At 34.9% G+C, this 18,577-nt stretch overlaps 1 protein-coding gene across 6 annotated transcripts in view; it reads right to left on the bottom strand.

Annotated features, from left to right (window-relative positions):
- LOC145249474 (protein FAM13A-like) overlaps positions 1 to 18,577 on the bottom strand; it is a 388,341-nt gene that overhangs the window by 76,288 nt on the left and 293,476 nt on the right. For all 6 annotated transcript variants that reach the window (XM_080111053.1, XM_080111056.1, XM_080111054.1 and 3 more), the window contains one exon: positions 9,026 to 9,330. In XM_080111053.1, coding sequence (XP_079967179.1) covers positions 9,026 to 9,330 — 305 coding nt within the window. The remainder of the gene's footprint in view (positions 1 to 9,025; positions 9,331 to 18,577) is intronic.

Genomic DNA, 18,577 nt, shown 5'->3' with positions numbered 1-18,577 from the left:
CCTGCTCACTAAATACATCAGAGAGAGAGAGAGAGAGAGAGAGAGAGAGAGAGAGAGAGAGAGAGAGAGAAGGGTGGGGGCATTCTCCTCCTTCCCGTCCCCATACTAATGTTTGGGTGCAGGGAATGCATGGTAATCAAAGCTTTAGTCACAACAATGTCCAGCAATGAGATTAACAGTTGTAAAAACAAAGGTGAAAAGCCAACGAGGACGAAAAAAATTACTTTGTTGTTACTAATGATGGTGATGTTGGTGATAGTGGTTGTGGTGGTGTGGGTGTTTTCGTTTACCAGGGTCACAGCAACAAAATATTATATCCAAGAATCTACTTAAAATATTAAGTGCCAATTAAACAAAACAAAATCATCGGTTCAACAAAATATATCATAACATTTTGACTTAAGATATGTTCAGTTCACACAAAACATGCACTTTAAGGATTGTTTTGTTGTTAACTACCAGGTGTTGCTCAGGATTTATTTTTTTTTTTTAAACTTTCATTTGCATTTTTATTCCCATTTCTATTTTTTTTTACCTATGCCGTTTTTTGTGTTATTTGGATTATTTAGACTACTCTTCTAATCTTGAATATTATTTTCAAAACGTTTCAAAACGATGTAACCTCCAACCTACTTTACGTGTATCGTGTCAAACTCTTTCTGTTGAACTCGGGTATCTCCACAGAATTTCAAAAACAACCCTTTATTTAAAGCATAGGAGTAGCATGCTCTTGTTCCATCAGCCATAACTAAGTAGAAGGGTTAAGTAATTTGCAATTGTATTCTTGGTATCACATGTATTGAGGATTGATGCTCACGATTTGAAAAAAAAAAAATAAATAAATAAAATAATAACAATTCAGTTCTAAGTGAAACTCTTCTGGAGGTTTAATCCTTAGTGGATTACTATCTGGTCATGGCTGATGGAACAAAGACATGTTACATTATCCCCATGAATTAAATAAAGGGTTCCATTTGAAATTCCGTGCAGATTCCCAGGTTTGACAGCAAAAATTCCCCAGAGTTCAACCAGAAACACCTGAAGAAGGTTGGAGGTTACATTAGTTGAAACATGAAAATAACACTCAAGATGAGAACAGTAGTCCAACTAGTACAAATTATTAATCCTCATCTCAAAAATTCAGAAACGTAAGATGCTGTTCTTATCAATTTTCATTACAAGATTTTGAAAGTTAAAATAAATATTACAGCATTGTTTGTTTATTATTCATTAAACGAGATTGTTATAAAACTAATTTTTATTAAGGTGATGCTCTAATTTCTATTTGTAAAATTATTGGATGTAAAATATTTGCAAAACTTTCAATCTTTAAATTAAATAACAATTTGTTACGAACTTTGAAGATGGTTTAAATTTCTAAAATGAGGATTTTTTTTGAATCACTGTTCTCATCTTGAGAATGAGAACAGTGATCCAAAGAATCCAAATAATATGAATAATCAATCCTCATCTCAAAAATTCAGAAACGTAAGAAATTTAAGCACGTGCATAACAATGGATTGAACGTATCAAAGACAGTTCTCACGCAGACAAACATACCAAAGTGGGGCTGGGAAAATTAATTAGTATAAATGGATTCGTATGTTTGAAGCTATTACAATATATTCGTTAATCCATTATTACTTATAGATGTGGGAACATGTCGATATATTTACAAAATAAAAAGCAAAAACAATAAAAGATTATAGCAAGAATTAGATCTTTTTATCTCTTTAAATGGCCAACATTTTGTGCAACAACCCCATTGACTAAACAGCTGGACTTATTCATTAAAAAGCGTGAAGTAATGTTTAACTTTAGCGGCCAACTGCTAATCAGCTTTTTTTTTTTTTTTTTTTTTTACACAGTGATCACCACTTATCAAGACCCGGAAGCCACTCAGGGATAAGGGTTATTGCAAGTACATTACATTAGTGAGGAGATTTGCTGAAATGTTTACTTAAGGGGGCGGTTCATTAGGAATTTGTTAACATTGGACTTGAAGACAACCAAGTTGTAGTCCGGAGGGAAGCAGGCAGACGGAACAGAGTTCCACAGGCGTGCAGTTCTAAAAAAGAAGCTTTGTTCATGGAATCCGCGTTTTGATTTAGGCACAGATATAGAGTGGGGGAAATTTTTCACAGTGGATTCAGCTAGACGGGTGTTTTTCGTGAAAGATTGGCGAGGGGGGACCAGAGATTGGAGTTCAGACGAGCATCTGCCATGGAAATAACGATAAAACAAGGAAAGGCTCGCAATGTCTCTTCTTTGGGAGAGAGGTTGCAGGGTAGAGAAAAGGGCATCCCCCACTAAGCTTGATGTGTAATTGATTGCTAGTTTGATATGGTTTACTTGTGTTATTTTGTTTTATGGCATATCAACTCTTTTCGGTTATTGAATGTTAAATCCACTAATTTTGGAAAAAGGATTTATATTTTTTTTAAATATTCAATTATGTTTGGTTTGGTTGTTTGTTTTATGGCATATCTAGTCTGAAGAATCCAAATAAAACAAATAGTTTAAATCCTTCCAAATTCCTTTCCAATGTTGAAAGGTCACAACTTCTAACAAAAGATTATTTTGGATGCTATTTTCATAGACTTCGTACAGATTTTCCATGTCCATTTTCAAGGACTTCTCCGACAAAATTCAAGTTTTAAAAACAAAATTTAATATATAAATGACAAAATAAACCAAAAAAATTAATTGACAACAGAAAAAGTTATTTTCATTTACATTCAAAACAATATGCCTGTCGGCAATCATATTTACATTGCCTGACCCACTTATATTTGGCCAACCAAGCGCGATTAAATATTATTTTCTCCATTATAGATTGGTGTATGTTGCGTTTGTTTTACTTTTAAATTTTGAACTTCCGGTATTGTGAATACAAGAGTTACATTCCTTTATCACAAAACTACTCAATGTTATTATATGGAAAACATCAGATAGTTTTGTGATAAAGGAACATAACTCTTGTATTCACAATAATATGATGCAATTTCAGAACAATGTATTTTGACTTTATTTTCAATATTTAAAAAATAGTTTAATGACGTTTTTATTAATATTAAAAATACTTTAGTATTTATTTTGATTCTATTTTTAATATTGCAACACACATCTTTATTGGACATAAATAATACGATTTTTAAGACATTTTCCATATTTTCAAGGATTTTTCAAGACAATAGTAAAAATAAGGCGTTTTCGTAGCAAAAGTGAAAATTCAAGGACTTTTCAAGTTTGTGTGAACCCTGTTTCACAATGCCTCAGCTGATATACGTTCTGACCGCCTTCAGATGAAGGACTATGGATAAAATTTAATATAAATTTTAGAAGTGCCTACAAATGTAAGGCTTAAGCTTAAGGGGTCTTAAAAATTAAAATTCAGGAAATTTTGGTTCATTACTATCTAATGAATGCCAATGTTATGCAATAAAAATGTCTAATTAATGTCAATGCAAATCTGAAATATTTCAATTTTCAAATGAGAGGTTGTGCCTATATTATACCTCCTAAAACCCTTTTCAAATATTTCAAAGGAATTTAAATGTTCAGATAAGCGTTTCATTGTTTCTAGTCGCCACTTTCAAAAATCACTCACAAATGCGACTGTTTCACTCACAATGTAGAGCCCTGTTACACAATACTTTTAATTCATTTAATTACTCAGTGTTCACAATTCAGTTGTGTTCAGTTAATCTTTTTAATATACTTTTGGTGCTAATGTATTAGAGTGGTACCAATTTTGAAACTGGTACCACTCTAATGCATTAACAGTGAAAATGGGACGACTATTTTCATAAAGCTTAACCATTTTGGTTTGACAAGATTATTTTATTTTTTTTTTTTTTTTTGAGTCATCACTTATCACGGCCTGAATACCACTCGAGGATAAGGGTTAATAAATGTAAGGTGGTGGTATAGTAATTGTTAATGGAGTAAATTTGGTAGAATTTTATTATTTATGAGGACGGCTCAACAAGAACTTGTGTATATTGGATTTGGAGGCTCCCATGTTGTATTTAACCAAGAAGCGGACCAGTGGAACAGTGTTCCAAAGGCAAGACGTTCTGAGAAAGAAGCTTTGTTCCTGGAATCTTTATTTAGATTTAGGTACAAATAGAGTGGGAAATCATATATATAGTGGTTGTAGTTAGTTGAGTGTGTTTTTGTGAAAGTTTGGCAAGATTGGAGTTCAGTAGAGCACTTGTCATAAAAATAGCGATAGAACAGAAACAGGCTCATAACGTCTCTTCTGTGGGGTAAAAGGTTGCAGGGAAGAGAAAAGAGCATCACCAACAAGGTTTCGAAGCCAGTTTTGAACTCTATCAAGGTAGGATAGGGCAGGTCGAGCAGTTCCTGCCCAGATGTGGCAACAGTACTCCATTTTAGGGTGAACCTGGCCTTTATACAAATAGAGGATTGCATTGGCAGTGAGATACTGAAGCATTAAGATTTATTTAAAACAAAAGAATGCATTTCCAACAATTGAAGATAAACAAAGTTCCAGTTTAGATGTCTATTTTAAAGCTTTGGTTCTTATTTAGATTAAAAAAAAAAAAAAAAAAATACGGAAAAATCTTTATGATGTACATAACTGCCAAGGAACAAAAATGTCATTCCAAAAGTCATAAACTGATTAAGAATTTTTCTTTTCTTTCTTTTTTTAAACTAAGAAAATCAAATTTTATGATGAGTAAAATGGGAGCCAGGAGTCGCCATGTTTCAGAATGTGTTAAAATTCTAGGATGAAAACTCAATTCGACTACCGAGATTTTATTTGTATTCAAAATAACAAAAATTATTAATCATTAAAAATCGTAATTTTTTTTTTTTTTACCAAGAAAATCAAAACTACTTGGTCAATTTATGTGATTTTTGGAACATGGCATCTTCATTCCCTGACAAGTATATATATATATATATATATATATATATATATATATATATATAAGAATTTTCTGTAATTTTTTTTTTTTTTAATTAAGTTAAATTCTAAATAAGAATAAGCTTTCAATACAACTATTTCAATTTGCAATCTGCATTGAGAATATTTCACCTTGAAACAGAGCATCAAATCTGAAAAAGAAATCAGTTAAGTGAGCAGACAGTAAAAAAAAAGAAGCAGCAATTGACCTATTTCTGTAAATAAGGTCAATAATGGAAGTGGCCGTTGTTGTTGACAAAGGAGAAGATTCATTCCACAGTAACAAGTGGTTCTGAAACAATTGTGTAAGAAACAATTCAACTCCAATAAGGTTAGACATTCAAGTTGAAACAACCTCTTTGTTGAGCCAAGCTCAAACATGGATATCATATCCAGGTTTTTTAATTAAGAGTTGAGATCATAATTAACATCAGAAGCTGCAGAAGATAAGAAAATTAGACTCAATGTTGGTTTTTAATGAGGTTGCTATTGTCAAGCTCTTTAAAAGGGGAATTCTAAACAAAACGAAAAGATTGCATCAACTGAAGAGGATCGCTTTCTCTGACAGATACTACACTGTGAACTATATATTTGCAAAAACAAGGCATACAAATTAATTTTACAAATTAGGTAGGTCATCAAAAATGTGAGGAGGATGGGTCATTCTATCTTTCCTACTGTTAACTAAATGCATTTTGACCTATTCATCCAAGCAATGTTCCTTTCATTCTTTCACCTCACTTCAGCAATCACCAAAATACCACATTTACTCTACTTATTTAAATTATCTCGAATGGTTTCAAATTAATTTTATTTACAAAAGACGTTTACAATTTCATTGGAAAAAAAAAGACGGGAAATGGTACAAGATATACTACATATTGATCCAATACGGCATAATCATATTGACACGCCGGTTCCCGTCAGATCACCGAAGTTAACGTTGAGCCTGGTCATTACTAAAACGGGTGACCAATTTGAGAAGTCCAGGTGCTGTATGTAGGAGGACGTTGACCCCTCCCTGCAAAAAGTTGCAAAAACCTAACGGGGATATACATGCGACTGGGAACCGCTTGTGAATTTCATACACCCATGAAACTTCCTCCTTCGGAGGAAGCCGGTTAAACCCTGAATAGGGTTGGTGCACACACACACACACTGATCCTAACAAAAGTTTTTCTATGAAAACTAAACAATTTGTGGATGAAACTCATTACATTTCCTCTTTACAGAGGTAGCTATATCTAATTTTGATCTCAAACAAAGGTTCTCTGCTCCCCCCGCACAAACTTTTACCAAACTTGTTAATTATGATGTTGCTAGAACGAGAATATTGGGTTGTTACAAAATACAAACAAATCTGTGAAACACCTGTGCCAGTATGCATACATCAGTAAATAACAGGTTGACAAGAAAGTTCTTGTGATTTTTAACTTTTAAATTCAGATGAACATATCTTGGCTCAAACAACAATTTATTAATCTAAATAAGCACCACCAGAATCAATACACTTTTGCCAACACAAACTAAGTGTATTTATGCTAGTAACATAAAAAGCTTGCGTTCTTATGGTGACAAAGTCGTTGAAGGCGTTTTTGATATCATTTAGGTTTTTGAAGAATTTCTCATGCAGAAAGTTGTTGAGATGCTTGAAAAAGTGATAGTCAGTAGGTAAGAGGTCTGGAGAGTAAGGCAGATGAGGCAAAGTTTTATAGTCCTAGGTGTTCAACTTCTGCAGGATCGGTTTAGCAACGTGTGGTCGGGCATTGTTGCAGAGTAGAATTGGGCCTTTTCTGTTGACTAATGCTAGTTGTTGTTGAAGTTTCTGATGCATTTCATCCATTTGTTGACAGTACTTCTCCGCAGCAATAGTTTTGCCTGCATTCAAAAAACTTTATTGGATGAGACCAGTCACAGACCACCAAACAGTGAGCATGACCTTTTCATGCAACTCTGGCTTCAGGAAGTGTCGTGGAGGTTTGTCGGTGTCTAACCACTGAGCTGAGCATTGCTGGCTGTTGTAAAGAACCACCTTTTATCACAAGTCAAAAACCAGTCGAGAAATGAGTCATTCTTGTTTCGTAAAAGAAGGGAAGATGACATTTCATAACGGCGTTTCTTTTGGTTGTTGTTCAATTTGTGAGGCACCCATTTATCAAGTTTTTGTCTTTCCAATCTCTCTTAAATGGTTGGAAATCGTTGTATACGTTACGTCTCAAACAGTTGTGCATGGATTGATTTCGACTAAGGCTCATAACTGATTGTTGTCAACATCTGATGGCCGACCACTATGCTTATTATCTTCAAGACTCGTCACCACCACAATATTTCTTAAACCACCATTGTGCTGTGTGTTCAGTAGTGGTTCTAAACACTTCGTTGATATCACAAGCTGTTTCAGCAGCTTTTTGGCCTAACTTGAATTGAAATAAGAAAATTGTGCGAACTTGCTTTTTCCCATCTTGTATTCAACATTCTAAAAAGACAATTGTTTTAAAACGATTGTTATTTAAACGATTAGCTAGAGCGAAAAAACGCTCTTTAAAATGATATATAAAGTAAAGGTATTAGCAAATCTCTTGACGGAGACAACCTTTCTAGGGCAATTGCTCTTGACATATCTAAGATCTTTGATAGGGTATGGTATAAAGGTTTACTTCACAAGATCTCTAGCTATGGTATAGCTGGAAATGTCTTCTCAATTATTAAATCATTTCTTTCTGATAGGTTCATAAGAGTAGTAGTTGAGGGGCAAAAATCAGAAGCTCACAGTATTAATGCTGGTGTCCCTCAGGGGTCCATCCTGGGCCCAACTCTTTTCCTGATCTACATTAATTATCTTCCAAGTCACATCCTTACATCATTTGTAGACATTTATGCTGATGACACTACCATTTATGGTAGCACATCTAAGACAGTAAATGACCAAGTTCCCTCTGATTCTCTCTCCTCTGATCTTGAGCATGTGGTACAATGGGGAAAGGAGTGGCTGGTTACTTTTAATGCATCTAAAATCAAGCTTCTCTCTTTACATCATCAACATTCTGATCCACATCTGGCATCAATTGAAATGAATGGCTCTCGTCTTCAGGAGGCCTCAAGTTTTGACAAGCTTCTGGGCTTGACAATTACTCCTGATCTTAAATGGAACATGTACATCAAATCTGTTGCCAGGGCCACTGGAAAAATGCTGGGATCTTTCTATCGGTCCAGTAGATCGATCACTGCTGATGCAATTCTCTATCTATATAAGAGCCAGGTACGTCCAAGGATGGAATACTGTTGCCACATCTGGGCAGGAGCTGCTAGAAAGAACTTGTCCTGCCTTGATAGAGTTCAAAATAGAATTTGTAGCCTCGTAGGAGATGTACTTTTCTCTTCCCTGCAACCTCTATCTCACAGAAGAGATGTTGCAAGCTTGTCTCTGATGTATCGTTATTTTCATGGAAAGTGTTCGACTGAGCTTCAGTCTATGGTCCCCCCTTGCCAAACTTTTACAAGAAACACTCGTCTCGTGTTTTCAGACACTATCAATAATTCCTCCCACTCTTTATCTGTGCCTAAACCTAAACGTAGATTCCATGAACAAAGCTTCTTTCTTAGAACTGCACGCCTGTGGAATCGTCTTCCATTTTCCTGCTTTCTGGCTGAGTACAATATGGTTGTCTTCAAGTCTAACGTAAATAAGTTCTTGATGAGCCGTTCCATATAAGTTATCAAATTTACCGAATTTTCATTACTAATGATTACTATATTTTCCTATTTCTACTGTACACTCTTTAACCCTTATCCTTGAGTGGCCTCTTGACCTTGATAATGTGGTGATGCCTGTGTAAAAAAAAAAAAAAAAAAAAAAAAACTTAATTAAAATTAAAAATTTTGCAAGAACTTTCTTCTCAACCTAATAAAAAGGACCTCATTAAATGAATCTAAATTCATTAATGATTTACAAGTTAGGCACAAGGTCATCAAAAGTGTGAGGGTGGAGGAAGGGAGTTATTCTGTTCATCCTAGTTTTTACTAGATGTATTTTGAGCCATTCATCCCAGCATCAGAGATCAGCTTATAAGTTAACAAAATGAAACTCACCTTTCAACTGTGAATGGAGACATGCGTCCAGAAAGGTCCTCATCACTGAGACGCGGACTGTAGAAAAAGTTGCTCAAAGATGTATTGTGGCATGGCGTTTGTGATGGAGAGGTAGGTCCTGGAGCAAGAACTAAAGATGTCTGCGTCATTGAAGAGGTCAGCTGAGGATTAGCAGAGGCGGCACTTGCACCATGATTGGCGGCACTGGAACTACTACTGCTACTACTTCCAGGTAGGGCATGAGAAGTTTTTGTGTTGGTTTGATCCAAGTGTAATGTATTCTCAGAGTCACACTGCTGCTTGTTCTGAAAAAAAAAAAATAAATAAATAAATAAATTGAAAAAAAAAAATAAGGAAAAATATTTCAAGAATGGACAAATTTTACAAAAAAAAACAAAAAAACCTTAGTTCTGGTATTTAGTTATTTCATCATAATTGCTCTTCTTGAGAGTAGTAATGAAAAAATGATCCAAAAAAGGCTGATAACAGAAATGACTATTGTAGAAAAAAGAAAATTATCCAATTGCAAATATTAAATTTAATCGTCCCAAGCATCAATCCAGCTAGAGAAGCTTTGAATTGTAAGGAATTCCAGGTAAAATATTTCCTTACTTTTTAAAATAAACAGATTTTGAAAATATCTATTTGTCCTTTATATAAAACTAGCAGTGGGCGGCTGGAGGGTGGGGGGTTGCTTGGTCATAAAATATGGTTGAATATGATATTTTGATAGAGTGTAAAAAAAAAAAAAAAAAAAAAAAAACGGGATTTGGGTGCCATATTATATTATGAGAAGAAAAAATTGCTGTGTGGTGGGTGCATGTAGGAAAGTGTAGAATTTTAAAAGATAGGAGAGAGAAAACGTTTACTTATTATTTATCGTGAAAACCATGTGGTGGATGCGAACTTGCAAAAGTTAATTTTGTAAACAGACACTCCATAGATTGAACCAAGACAACACACGTTGCAAATTTTGTTTTCTAAAATTAAACAACGAACTGATCATTCGTGCATGCATGATTAACAAACAGCATGGAAACTAAGATTTTTACCTGCCCCCCCCCCATCTCAAACAAAATAACATTTCTACCTGAAATAATGGACGATTTTTTCTAATTTTTCGATATTATGTGTCAAAGATTGCTCTTTATAACGGTAACTGGTTCATGCCGTTTCAATGTGGAAGATAACATTTTTTAGTAAACACAAACGACTGAAATGCATATAATAGAAGATTGATAAATTTACTTAATACGGGCCTTTTTTTTCTTTTCTTTTTTTAAACTATCAACAATAGCGATTAAGTTCTGATTAAATATTTTTATATCTGCAGATTTTTTAATTTACTTTTTGTTATTTCTATTTTTATTTACCTATTTATTTATCTTTTTTTTTTTTTTTTTTAACTTATTTATCATTTTTCTTTCTTGGGTGTGTGCACAAGCATTAATATGTGTGTGTGTGCATTAGCAGACTTCCCAATGTTGCCCGGTCATAAAATACGCAACAACATTATATTTTAATTAATACAGATACTGAGGTATACACTTGCGAGTATTATGGGTTTTTTCCTAAATAGTTCACTTCTTCTAAGTAAAAAAAAAAAAATACTCAAGCTGAAATCGAAACCAAAACCTAAAAGACAGTAGGTCAAGTACAATAACCATTAGACCAGCTTTACACAATCTTTAAAAATTATTTTTAAGCCTACTTATTCTTAACAAAAGGAAGCTGTTATGTTTCACGGCCGTGTATGCGCATTTGTTAAACAGTTAACAAACAGATAAAAATCTGATGATTCCCAAGTATCAATTTTTGTCCCGTAGTAGCTCTTTTTTCCAGATAAAACCGATTAAAAAGTTTTCCACATATCTCAATACTCTATGTACGAAATTTCTAGTCTGTATATCCAAAATTCGTTGAGTATATAGGTTGAGAAGTGTCCTCACACAGACTCACCATTATATATATATATATATATATATATATATATATACATATTACATACACAATTTATTTCAAATCCAAATAATACAAACTAGCGGGATTAGTGGAAATTCCATAGGGGACTCACTCATATGTAATATATTGATGTTAGCATTCTGTAGATGTTCAGTGTAAATGGAGATGGTCTGATATTATTGTAGCTTTTTTGTTAAAACTGCAAAAATATTTATCTAAGCTAGCACGAATGCCCAGCAAAACCCAGTTGTAAAGTACGCTTAAATATGATATTTCAATTCTTGCAGATTTCGTATATATTATTATAGAGTTAATGTTCTATCGATTTTTATATATTATAAAGTTGCGATTTGAAAAAAAAAAAAAAAAATTTCCATATGACTTGGGTGCATTAGCTTGAATTGAAACCAAAATAAAAACTTATATATTTGAGTTCCTTCAGTCATAATCGAAACCAAAACTTAATTCCTGAAAAAATTATTTATAAAAAAAGAATAGATGACTTAAGTGCCATCAGTTATAATCAAAACAAAAACTTATTAAGAATTCTTCGTAAAATTATTTATGACAAGAAATGAAAGTACATAACAATTAAACGACCTGCGTGTAAGCGTGCCACAGAAAATAACACACACGCTATCGTATTAATATATAGATTATCAATCCTCATCTAAAAAATTAAAAGACATGAAGTCTTCTCGTTTGATATAGCTCTCAAAGAAAAATAACTTCAATCATACCAGGCTTCTGCGTACAGTTTAAACAGCAAATTGAGCTCATTAACCTAATTTCAAATGTACTTAATCAGCTGTACAAACTTATTAAGTGACATTTAAGAGAATTTTTCTTATCAGCTGGAATTTGAGTTACAAACAAAAACAAAACTTTAAAAAACTAAAAAAAAAAAAAAAAAATATGCACAAAAACACAAAAAGAAGCGATAGCATTTTATAGGAAACTTTTCATTTGTTAAATATTGGTAGATACGACAACTACCAATTATTAGAAAATTATGTTTACGGAGATTTAATCACGTAAACAAGATGCAATGTCAGCCAGGTTTTAACGGTTAACCCTTTAGACAAATTGCCTGGCATGAGAATGATAACTTAGTGAACAGATGACAGATAACAGGTGACAGAGCACAAAAGCATCGGTTTGTATCGGACAAGCATAAAGAAAGGTCCGAGATGATTTAAAATCAGTTTGATCGAAGCTATGTGCAGCCTTCTCGCTCTTTGGTATTATACAAGAAACACCTAGTTGAATAAACACGGGTTCTTTAATTATCATGTGTGGTCGGTGTCCCAGCTTTTGATTCCAGATTGAGATTGTCTAATGTGAGGCAAGATTTCTGCCAGATACAGAACAAATTGAAAGTCGCAAAAAGCTGGCATGATGTTAAATTATAATGATTTTAACATGCTGATAACAAGATAATCGGAGTCCTGCTAGACACACTGATAATATAAGACATCCAGTTTTTTGGTATTTAGGTTGATCGCAAGTTGTCCAGCATATGCAACACCAAATGACTGCTGTTCGTGTGTTTCAATCCAAAGAGTCGACATCAGCCAGGTTGCATGCAGCAATATACATTGAATATTACAATGATGGAAGTCAGATCATTCATGATATCGGATTTAAAATATTAGAAAATTCAGCATTCCAGCATATTCCTGGAGACATTTTCGTGTTGCATTACTTCCCCTGTTTTCTAGATGGTGATGGATGATTTGGTGTCCCCAACAAAAAAAAAAAAAAAAAAAAATGTTTAATGTTTCTTATAAAAAAGAAAGTTAACAGTTACAAGAAATAAATATTATACTTTTTTTAAAAATAAAAGTAAGAACTGTTCTACCTTTTTTCATATAAAATATTAATAAATATTAATAATCAAAAATAATATAATATTACACATTATAATAAATAATATCTGTTGGAAGATGTTTTGTCGGGAATGCAGAGAATCATCTATCACCGTCTAAAAACCAGGGGCAGTAATGCAACAATAAAATTTCTCTGGGAATATGCCGGAATGCTGAAAAGTCATTAGCCATCATCCATTAATGAAAAACAGATGTGTGTCTAGCCATCATCATCATCATTATCATCATCATCAATTTAATGTCCGTTTTACATGCTGGCATGTGTTGGACAGCTTTAACTTTGAAACCAACCTATCTCTGCCAGGTCTTTATCCTTCTTCCTCTTAAAAACATCCTTATCACTTCCTCATGTGTTCCTCAGCCTTCCCCTGTAAACTGGACCTCCTACTTCAACTGTTCTATGTTTAACCCAAGAACTTCCATCCATTCCATCCAACATGATCATATCGTCAATATCTATTTGCAGAAACACATATCTGTCAATACTGTTCAGATTTAATCTTCCTCAGAGTTGATAATTACTAAGCCTATCTTAAAACTCATTGCATATTATTGCATCATTTTCATTTTTTTTTCTTCATGTATTTTCTCAACCCTTCTTGGCCAGGTCTTATTTTCAAAAATCAAACTGCATACACCTGCTTGATAGATTCTTCACTTGGTCAACAATGGTAATGCTCACCTGGTTAGTAATGATAGAAGTTCTCTGAACTATCTCCATCTTGCAATCACACTAGCACTTGCTCCACCTTGTGCTCCAATAATATTAAGTTAACAAAACTTCTCAACAACCTCAATAGCTTTACCATCCAGATATATTTTCTCCATGTCCAAGTTCTTATCCATCGCCATTGTCTTATGTTTTTTGCACACAAATTAGTCATCCTATCTCAACCTAGCAGTACTTTCACTGCACTACTTGTATGCCCAATGTTCACGCGTACTAAAAAAAAAAAAAAAAAAAAAAAAAAAAAATAGTTGACTCGTATGAAACTGAACTGCATTCACAATACCCTCCCCCCTTTTTTAAATTTGGTTTAGTGTAATTTCTATCTGTCCATCTGGTCTGGCTCCTTGCCTTCACTAATGTGTCTCTCTTTCCTGATTTCCCTGTTTTCCATCAGTTGCCTCAGATCTTCAGGATCACATTTGGTGTCATATGCAATTTGCTGGATGTACGTGGATCTAGGTTGTCCTATGCTCGTGCGCCCGTATTGCTGTGGAGTCGGGTTAGAATCCGGTGAGAAATGTATTGCTGTGGAGTCGGGTTAGAATCCGGTGAGAAATGTATTGCTGTGGAGTCGGGTTAGAATCCGGTGAGAAATGTATTGCTGTGGAGTCGGGTTAGAATCCGGTGAGAAATGTATTGCTGTGGAGTCGGGTTAGAATCCGGTGAGAAATGTATTGCTGTGGAGTCGGGTTAGAATCCGGTGAGAAATGTATTGCTGTGGAGTCGGGTTAGAATCCGGTGAGAAATGTATTGCTGTGGAGTCGGGTTAGAATCCGGTGAGAAATGTATTGCTGTGGAGTCCACAGCAATACATTTCTATCATTTTTATAAGAGCATCTACCATTAAAATACATCTACCATTAAAATACTTGTTAAAAAAAACAGGCAGAGGGATGCAAAATTTCATCAATGGGACAGAGGCTAAAACCTAGCTAACAGTTCAGGATCAATTACATTGGCAATTCTTTTGAACCCTGTCCAGAAGTGGAGACTAGTAACAGATGTACCAGCCCAAATGTGGCAACAATACTCCATACATGGCCGAATGGTGGCCTTGTAGAGGTACAGGATACTTTCAGGTGTAAGTAACTTTCTAGCACTATAGAGAGAGCCCACCTCCTTTGTGGCAGCCGTGGCAATGCCCTTAATGCATCTGTTCCAACTCATGTTCCTTGTAAACGTTAAGCTGAGAAGTTTGAATAAAGTACTTTCAGATAATGTATCACTAGCCAAAGCTCTTGGTGGTTGAGAAGGTTTCTTGTAATTATTAAAGGAAATGCGTTTAGTCTTGGCAACATTGAATGTTACCATCCATTTTTGTCCCCATTCCACTACAGACTGGAGGTCTTCCTCTAGGGTTTCCACCATTGCCTTGGATATGTGTTCATTCGTTTTCCTCTCATGCCTGTTATAGAGCTTAATGTCATCAGCAAATATACCCATCTCAGAGACGATTTTATCAGGGAGGTCATTTATCAGGAATAATAAAGGTCCAAGGATTGATCCCCGAGATACACTCGCATTTATATCATTGTTTTGACATACGACCATCGAGGACAATCTTGATTCTCCTCTATTTAAGACTAAGCCGACTAAAAAGTAATAGGCAGGCAGGTAGGCTTAAACCTGTAACGCTAAGAAAAAGAATTTGAAAAAAAAAAGGAAAGCGTTTAGTTGTTTTGGCCACATGACTTGTGACGTCACGGGCTTTTGAAATAATGTTTTATCCGTACATTGACGTCGCGAGGCACAATGACTGCAAAAATCTCAATGAAAAAAGTGACACCTTTCTGTAAAAAATGGCCCAGTTGACAATGAAAAAAAAAAATTAATGTTTTTGACCAATATTTGTCAGTTAAGAGACTGAGTTTCCAAACGATATCCATTTTGTCAGTGTTGATCGCGTATCGAAAGTTTTAGCAATACATACATACATTCACACTAGCCGACAATTGAGATTAATATTATAGACTAGTGGAGGTACCCGGTGTTTTCCAGAGGTGGAGAAGTAAGGAACCCCGAGGAGGGCGGGGGGTAAAAACAAAGTGGTAGTAGCGGGGTTCCCCAGCATTACCCGGGTTGAGTAAGGAACACCTTCGAGGGAGGGGAGGGGTTAAAAAATAAATTGGTAGTGGGGAGGGACAACAGTAGGCAGTTTGGGTGGAGAGAGAAAAAAAAAAAATGGGAGTAGGCAGGTAGGCTTGAATCCGTAACGCAAAGTAGGAAAAGAAAATGAAAAAATGTAACATCTTAGCCCATGTTTCCATGGCCAAACCGGATGTGGAGAGTGTTGAAATTAAGCCTAGTCAATTGAAAAGAAAACAATCACTTGCAAAAATATCGACAAAAAGAAAAAAAACAAAAAAAAAAACAACAACCCCTCTTGTAAAAAAACAGCGTAATTTAGGATTAAGGAATTAATATTTTTAGCCAATTTTTCTATATTTGTTGTCCGAAGGCTGGAGCTTTAAAACAATACAGATTTCAATCAGGATCCGTCGCCTGTGTCAAAAGCTTTTGCAAGATATACAAACACACACTTTGCCCTTTATAGATAGACTAGCGGGGGTACTCGGCGTTGCCCGGGTGTTTGTAGGTGTGTGTGGTGTTAAATAAAAAAAAACTCGGTGGGGTGGGGGTGGGGGAAATAGGATCGAACCCGAAGCCCTTAGGCTAAGTTTGAAAATAAAATCGGCCAGCCAGAATGAGTTAGTGAAAGATATTTGAATTTATTTAAGAACGAAATTGACAGGTGCGCGACCGGAAGTCGAACGTTACAACGACGAAGGTTATAAGCGAAGTAAAAAAAGAAAACAACCTTAGCACTTAAGCGGGAAAAAAAAAACACAAAAAAAAACTAACGTAAAGCAAACGAACGATGAAAGCAGAAAAACAAACATGTGAAAAATGGCTTCAATAAGCCTGTTTCGATATTAAAATTTAAAAAAACCGGGTGTTTTTGGATGTTGCTAATAATAAGCGAAGTAAAAAAAAAAAAAAAAAAAAAAAAAAAGCAGAAAAACGAAACACTGGTTCAATATTTAAATTTAAAAAATCGAAAAAAAAAAAAAAAAAAAAAATCTCACACCACGATTCAAACCCAAAACGTTTAGATAATGAACCAAGGTCTTAAGTAACTGAGCTAACGTGACGTACATGAAATTTGTTCGGTTTTTCAACTATTTAAAGTAAATCAGGCCACGACGTCATCTGACGCATGCGTAGAATCGGTCATTGTCACGAGAGGACCGTTTTTGTTGACCCCCCCCCCGTCGAAAATTGTTGATTTCGGGGTGAAAAAGTTAACGTTTCGTCTGTCAAAGTTTTTAGCAGACATCCAAACATAGACACAAACATACATACATTTTCGCTTTTATATATATATATAGAAGACTATCCGTTCTTTTATTTTTAAAATTGTTGTGGGGGAAGGGGGTATCGATAAAAGTGCTCAATATCCTTAGTATAGCAGTTATATCCAAACCAAACTTCATGTCGACCCAGGCAATCCCGGGTATCCATGCTAGTATATAATAAACAATTTTTATTTTTGAACAACCTTGATAGATACACATGACACATACAACTATTATCATCAACGTGCATAAATATTCAAACTATGTTTACAGAATGGCCTTCTCTTATCATAAAGGCGCACATGTTTTATCTAGAATTTAAAACATATCGACATTCACAAGCGAACTAAACAACACACACCTATCACCCACCAATATTTGTTTTGAAAACTGACTCCAAACTATGAATTCCTCGAAAATGTCTTCATCTTAGTTTCATCTTAAGTATCACAATTATTTTGTTTTGAAATTAAACTTTCTATTATTTATTTGAACTTAAAAGAAAATCTCGCACCGAGTCACTTGAGAAGTATTTCATTCCAAATGATTATTATGTCATCTGTACCAAAGCTTAATTTGGGTAAGTATTCAACCGAGAGAATGGAAAACATCCAGTGCTAATATCAAAGTTGAATTTACATAATAAGCTTAATAGAGAATGAGGTTGGCCTAATGGATATCGTTGTATACTATGGAAGCAGCTATGTAAAGTTTGAATCAGACTTATTTGATTAGGAAAATTTAAGCTCGTATGTGGGTACTTATATGCAATTAATTCAAGATAGTGCTGGAGATAATGCTAGAAAGCAAGGAAAAGAATGGGAGAGACACACACACACACACACATATATATATATATATATATATATATATATATATATATATTTGTCTCTTTGAGAGTTAGGGAGAGAGGGAGAGAGAGAGAGCGAAAGAGGATGGAGGGAGCGAGAGAGAGAATTTAAAGACAAATTGATATTCAACCTTGAATCAAACCACACACTCCCTTCACCTTACCCATCAATAATGTTTTGAAAAACAAAATCCAATTTATACATTCCTTAAAAATGTCGTGAAAGATGATGCTGGAAAGCAATGATGTGAATGGGAGAAAAAGAGAGCAACAAAACACGGTGAGACAAGACAGAAGAGACAGTGGGAAAAGACAGAGAGAGAAGAGGATGGAGAGACAAAGAACGAGAGAGAGAGAGAGAGAGAGAGAGAGAGAGAGAGAGAGAGAGAGAGAGAGAGAGAGAGAGAGAGACAAAGAACGAGAGAGAGAGAGACGGACAAAGAAAGAGAGAGAGAGACGGACAAAGAAAGAGAGAGAGACAGACAAAGAAAGAGAGAGCGAGAGACAGATAAAGAGAGAGAGAGAGAGATAAAGAAAGAGGATGGATGGAGAGAGAGAGAGGATGGATGGATGGAGAGAGAGAGAGAGGATGGATGGAGAGAGAGAGAGAGGATGGATGGAGAGAGAGAGAGTGAGAGAGAGAGAAAGAGGATGGATGGAGAGAGAGAGAGAGAGAAAGAGGATGGATGGAGAGAGAGTGAGAGAGAAAGAGGATGGATGAAGAGAGAGTGAGAGAGAAAGAGGATGGATGGAGAGAGAGTGAGA

The sequence above is a fragment of the Euprymna scolopes genome, chromosome 28 (assembly GCF_053919585.1).
Source record: "Euprymna scolopes isolate OS-2025 chromosome 28, ASM5391958v1, whole genome shotgun sequence".
Lineage (NCBI taxonomy): Eukaryota > Metazoa > Mollusca > Cephalopoda > Sepiida > Sepiolidae > Euprymna > Euprymna scolopes.
The sequence above is the reverse complement of the archived record's forward strand: the minus strand, read 5'-3'. Positions and strand labels throughout refer to the sequence as shown.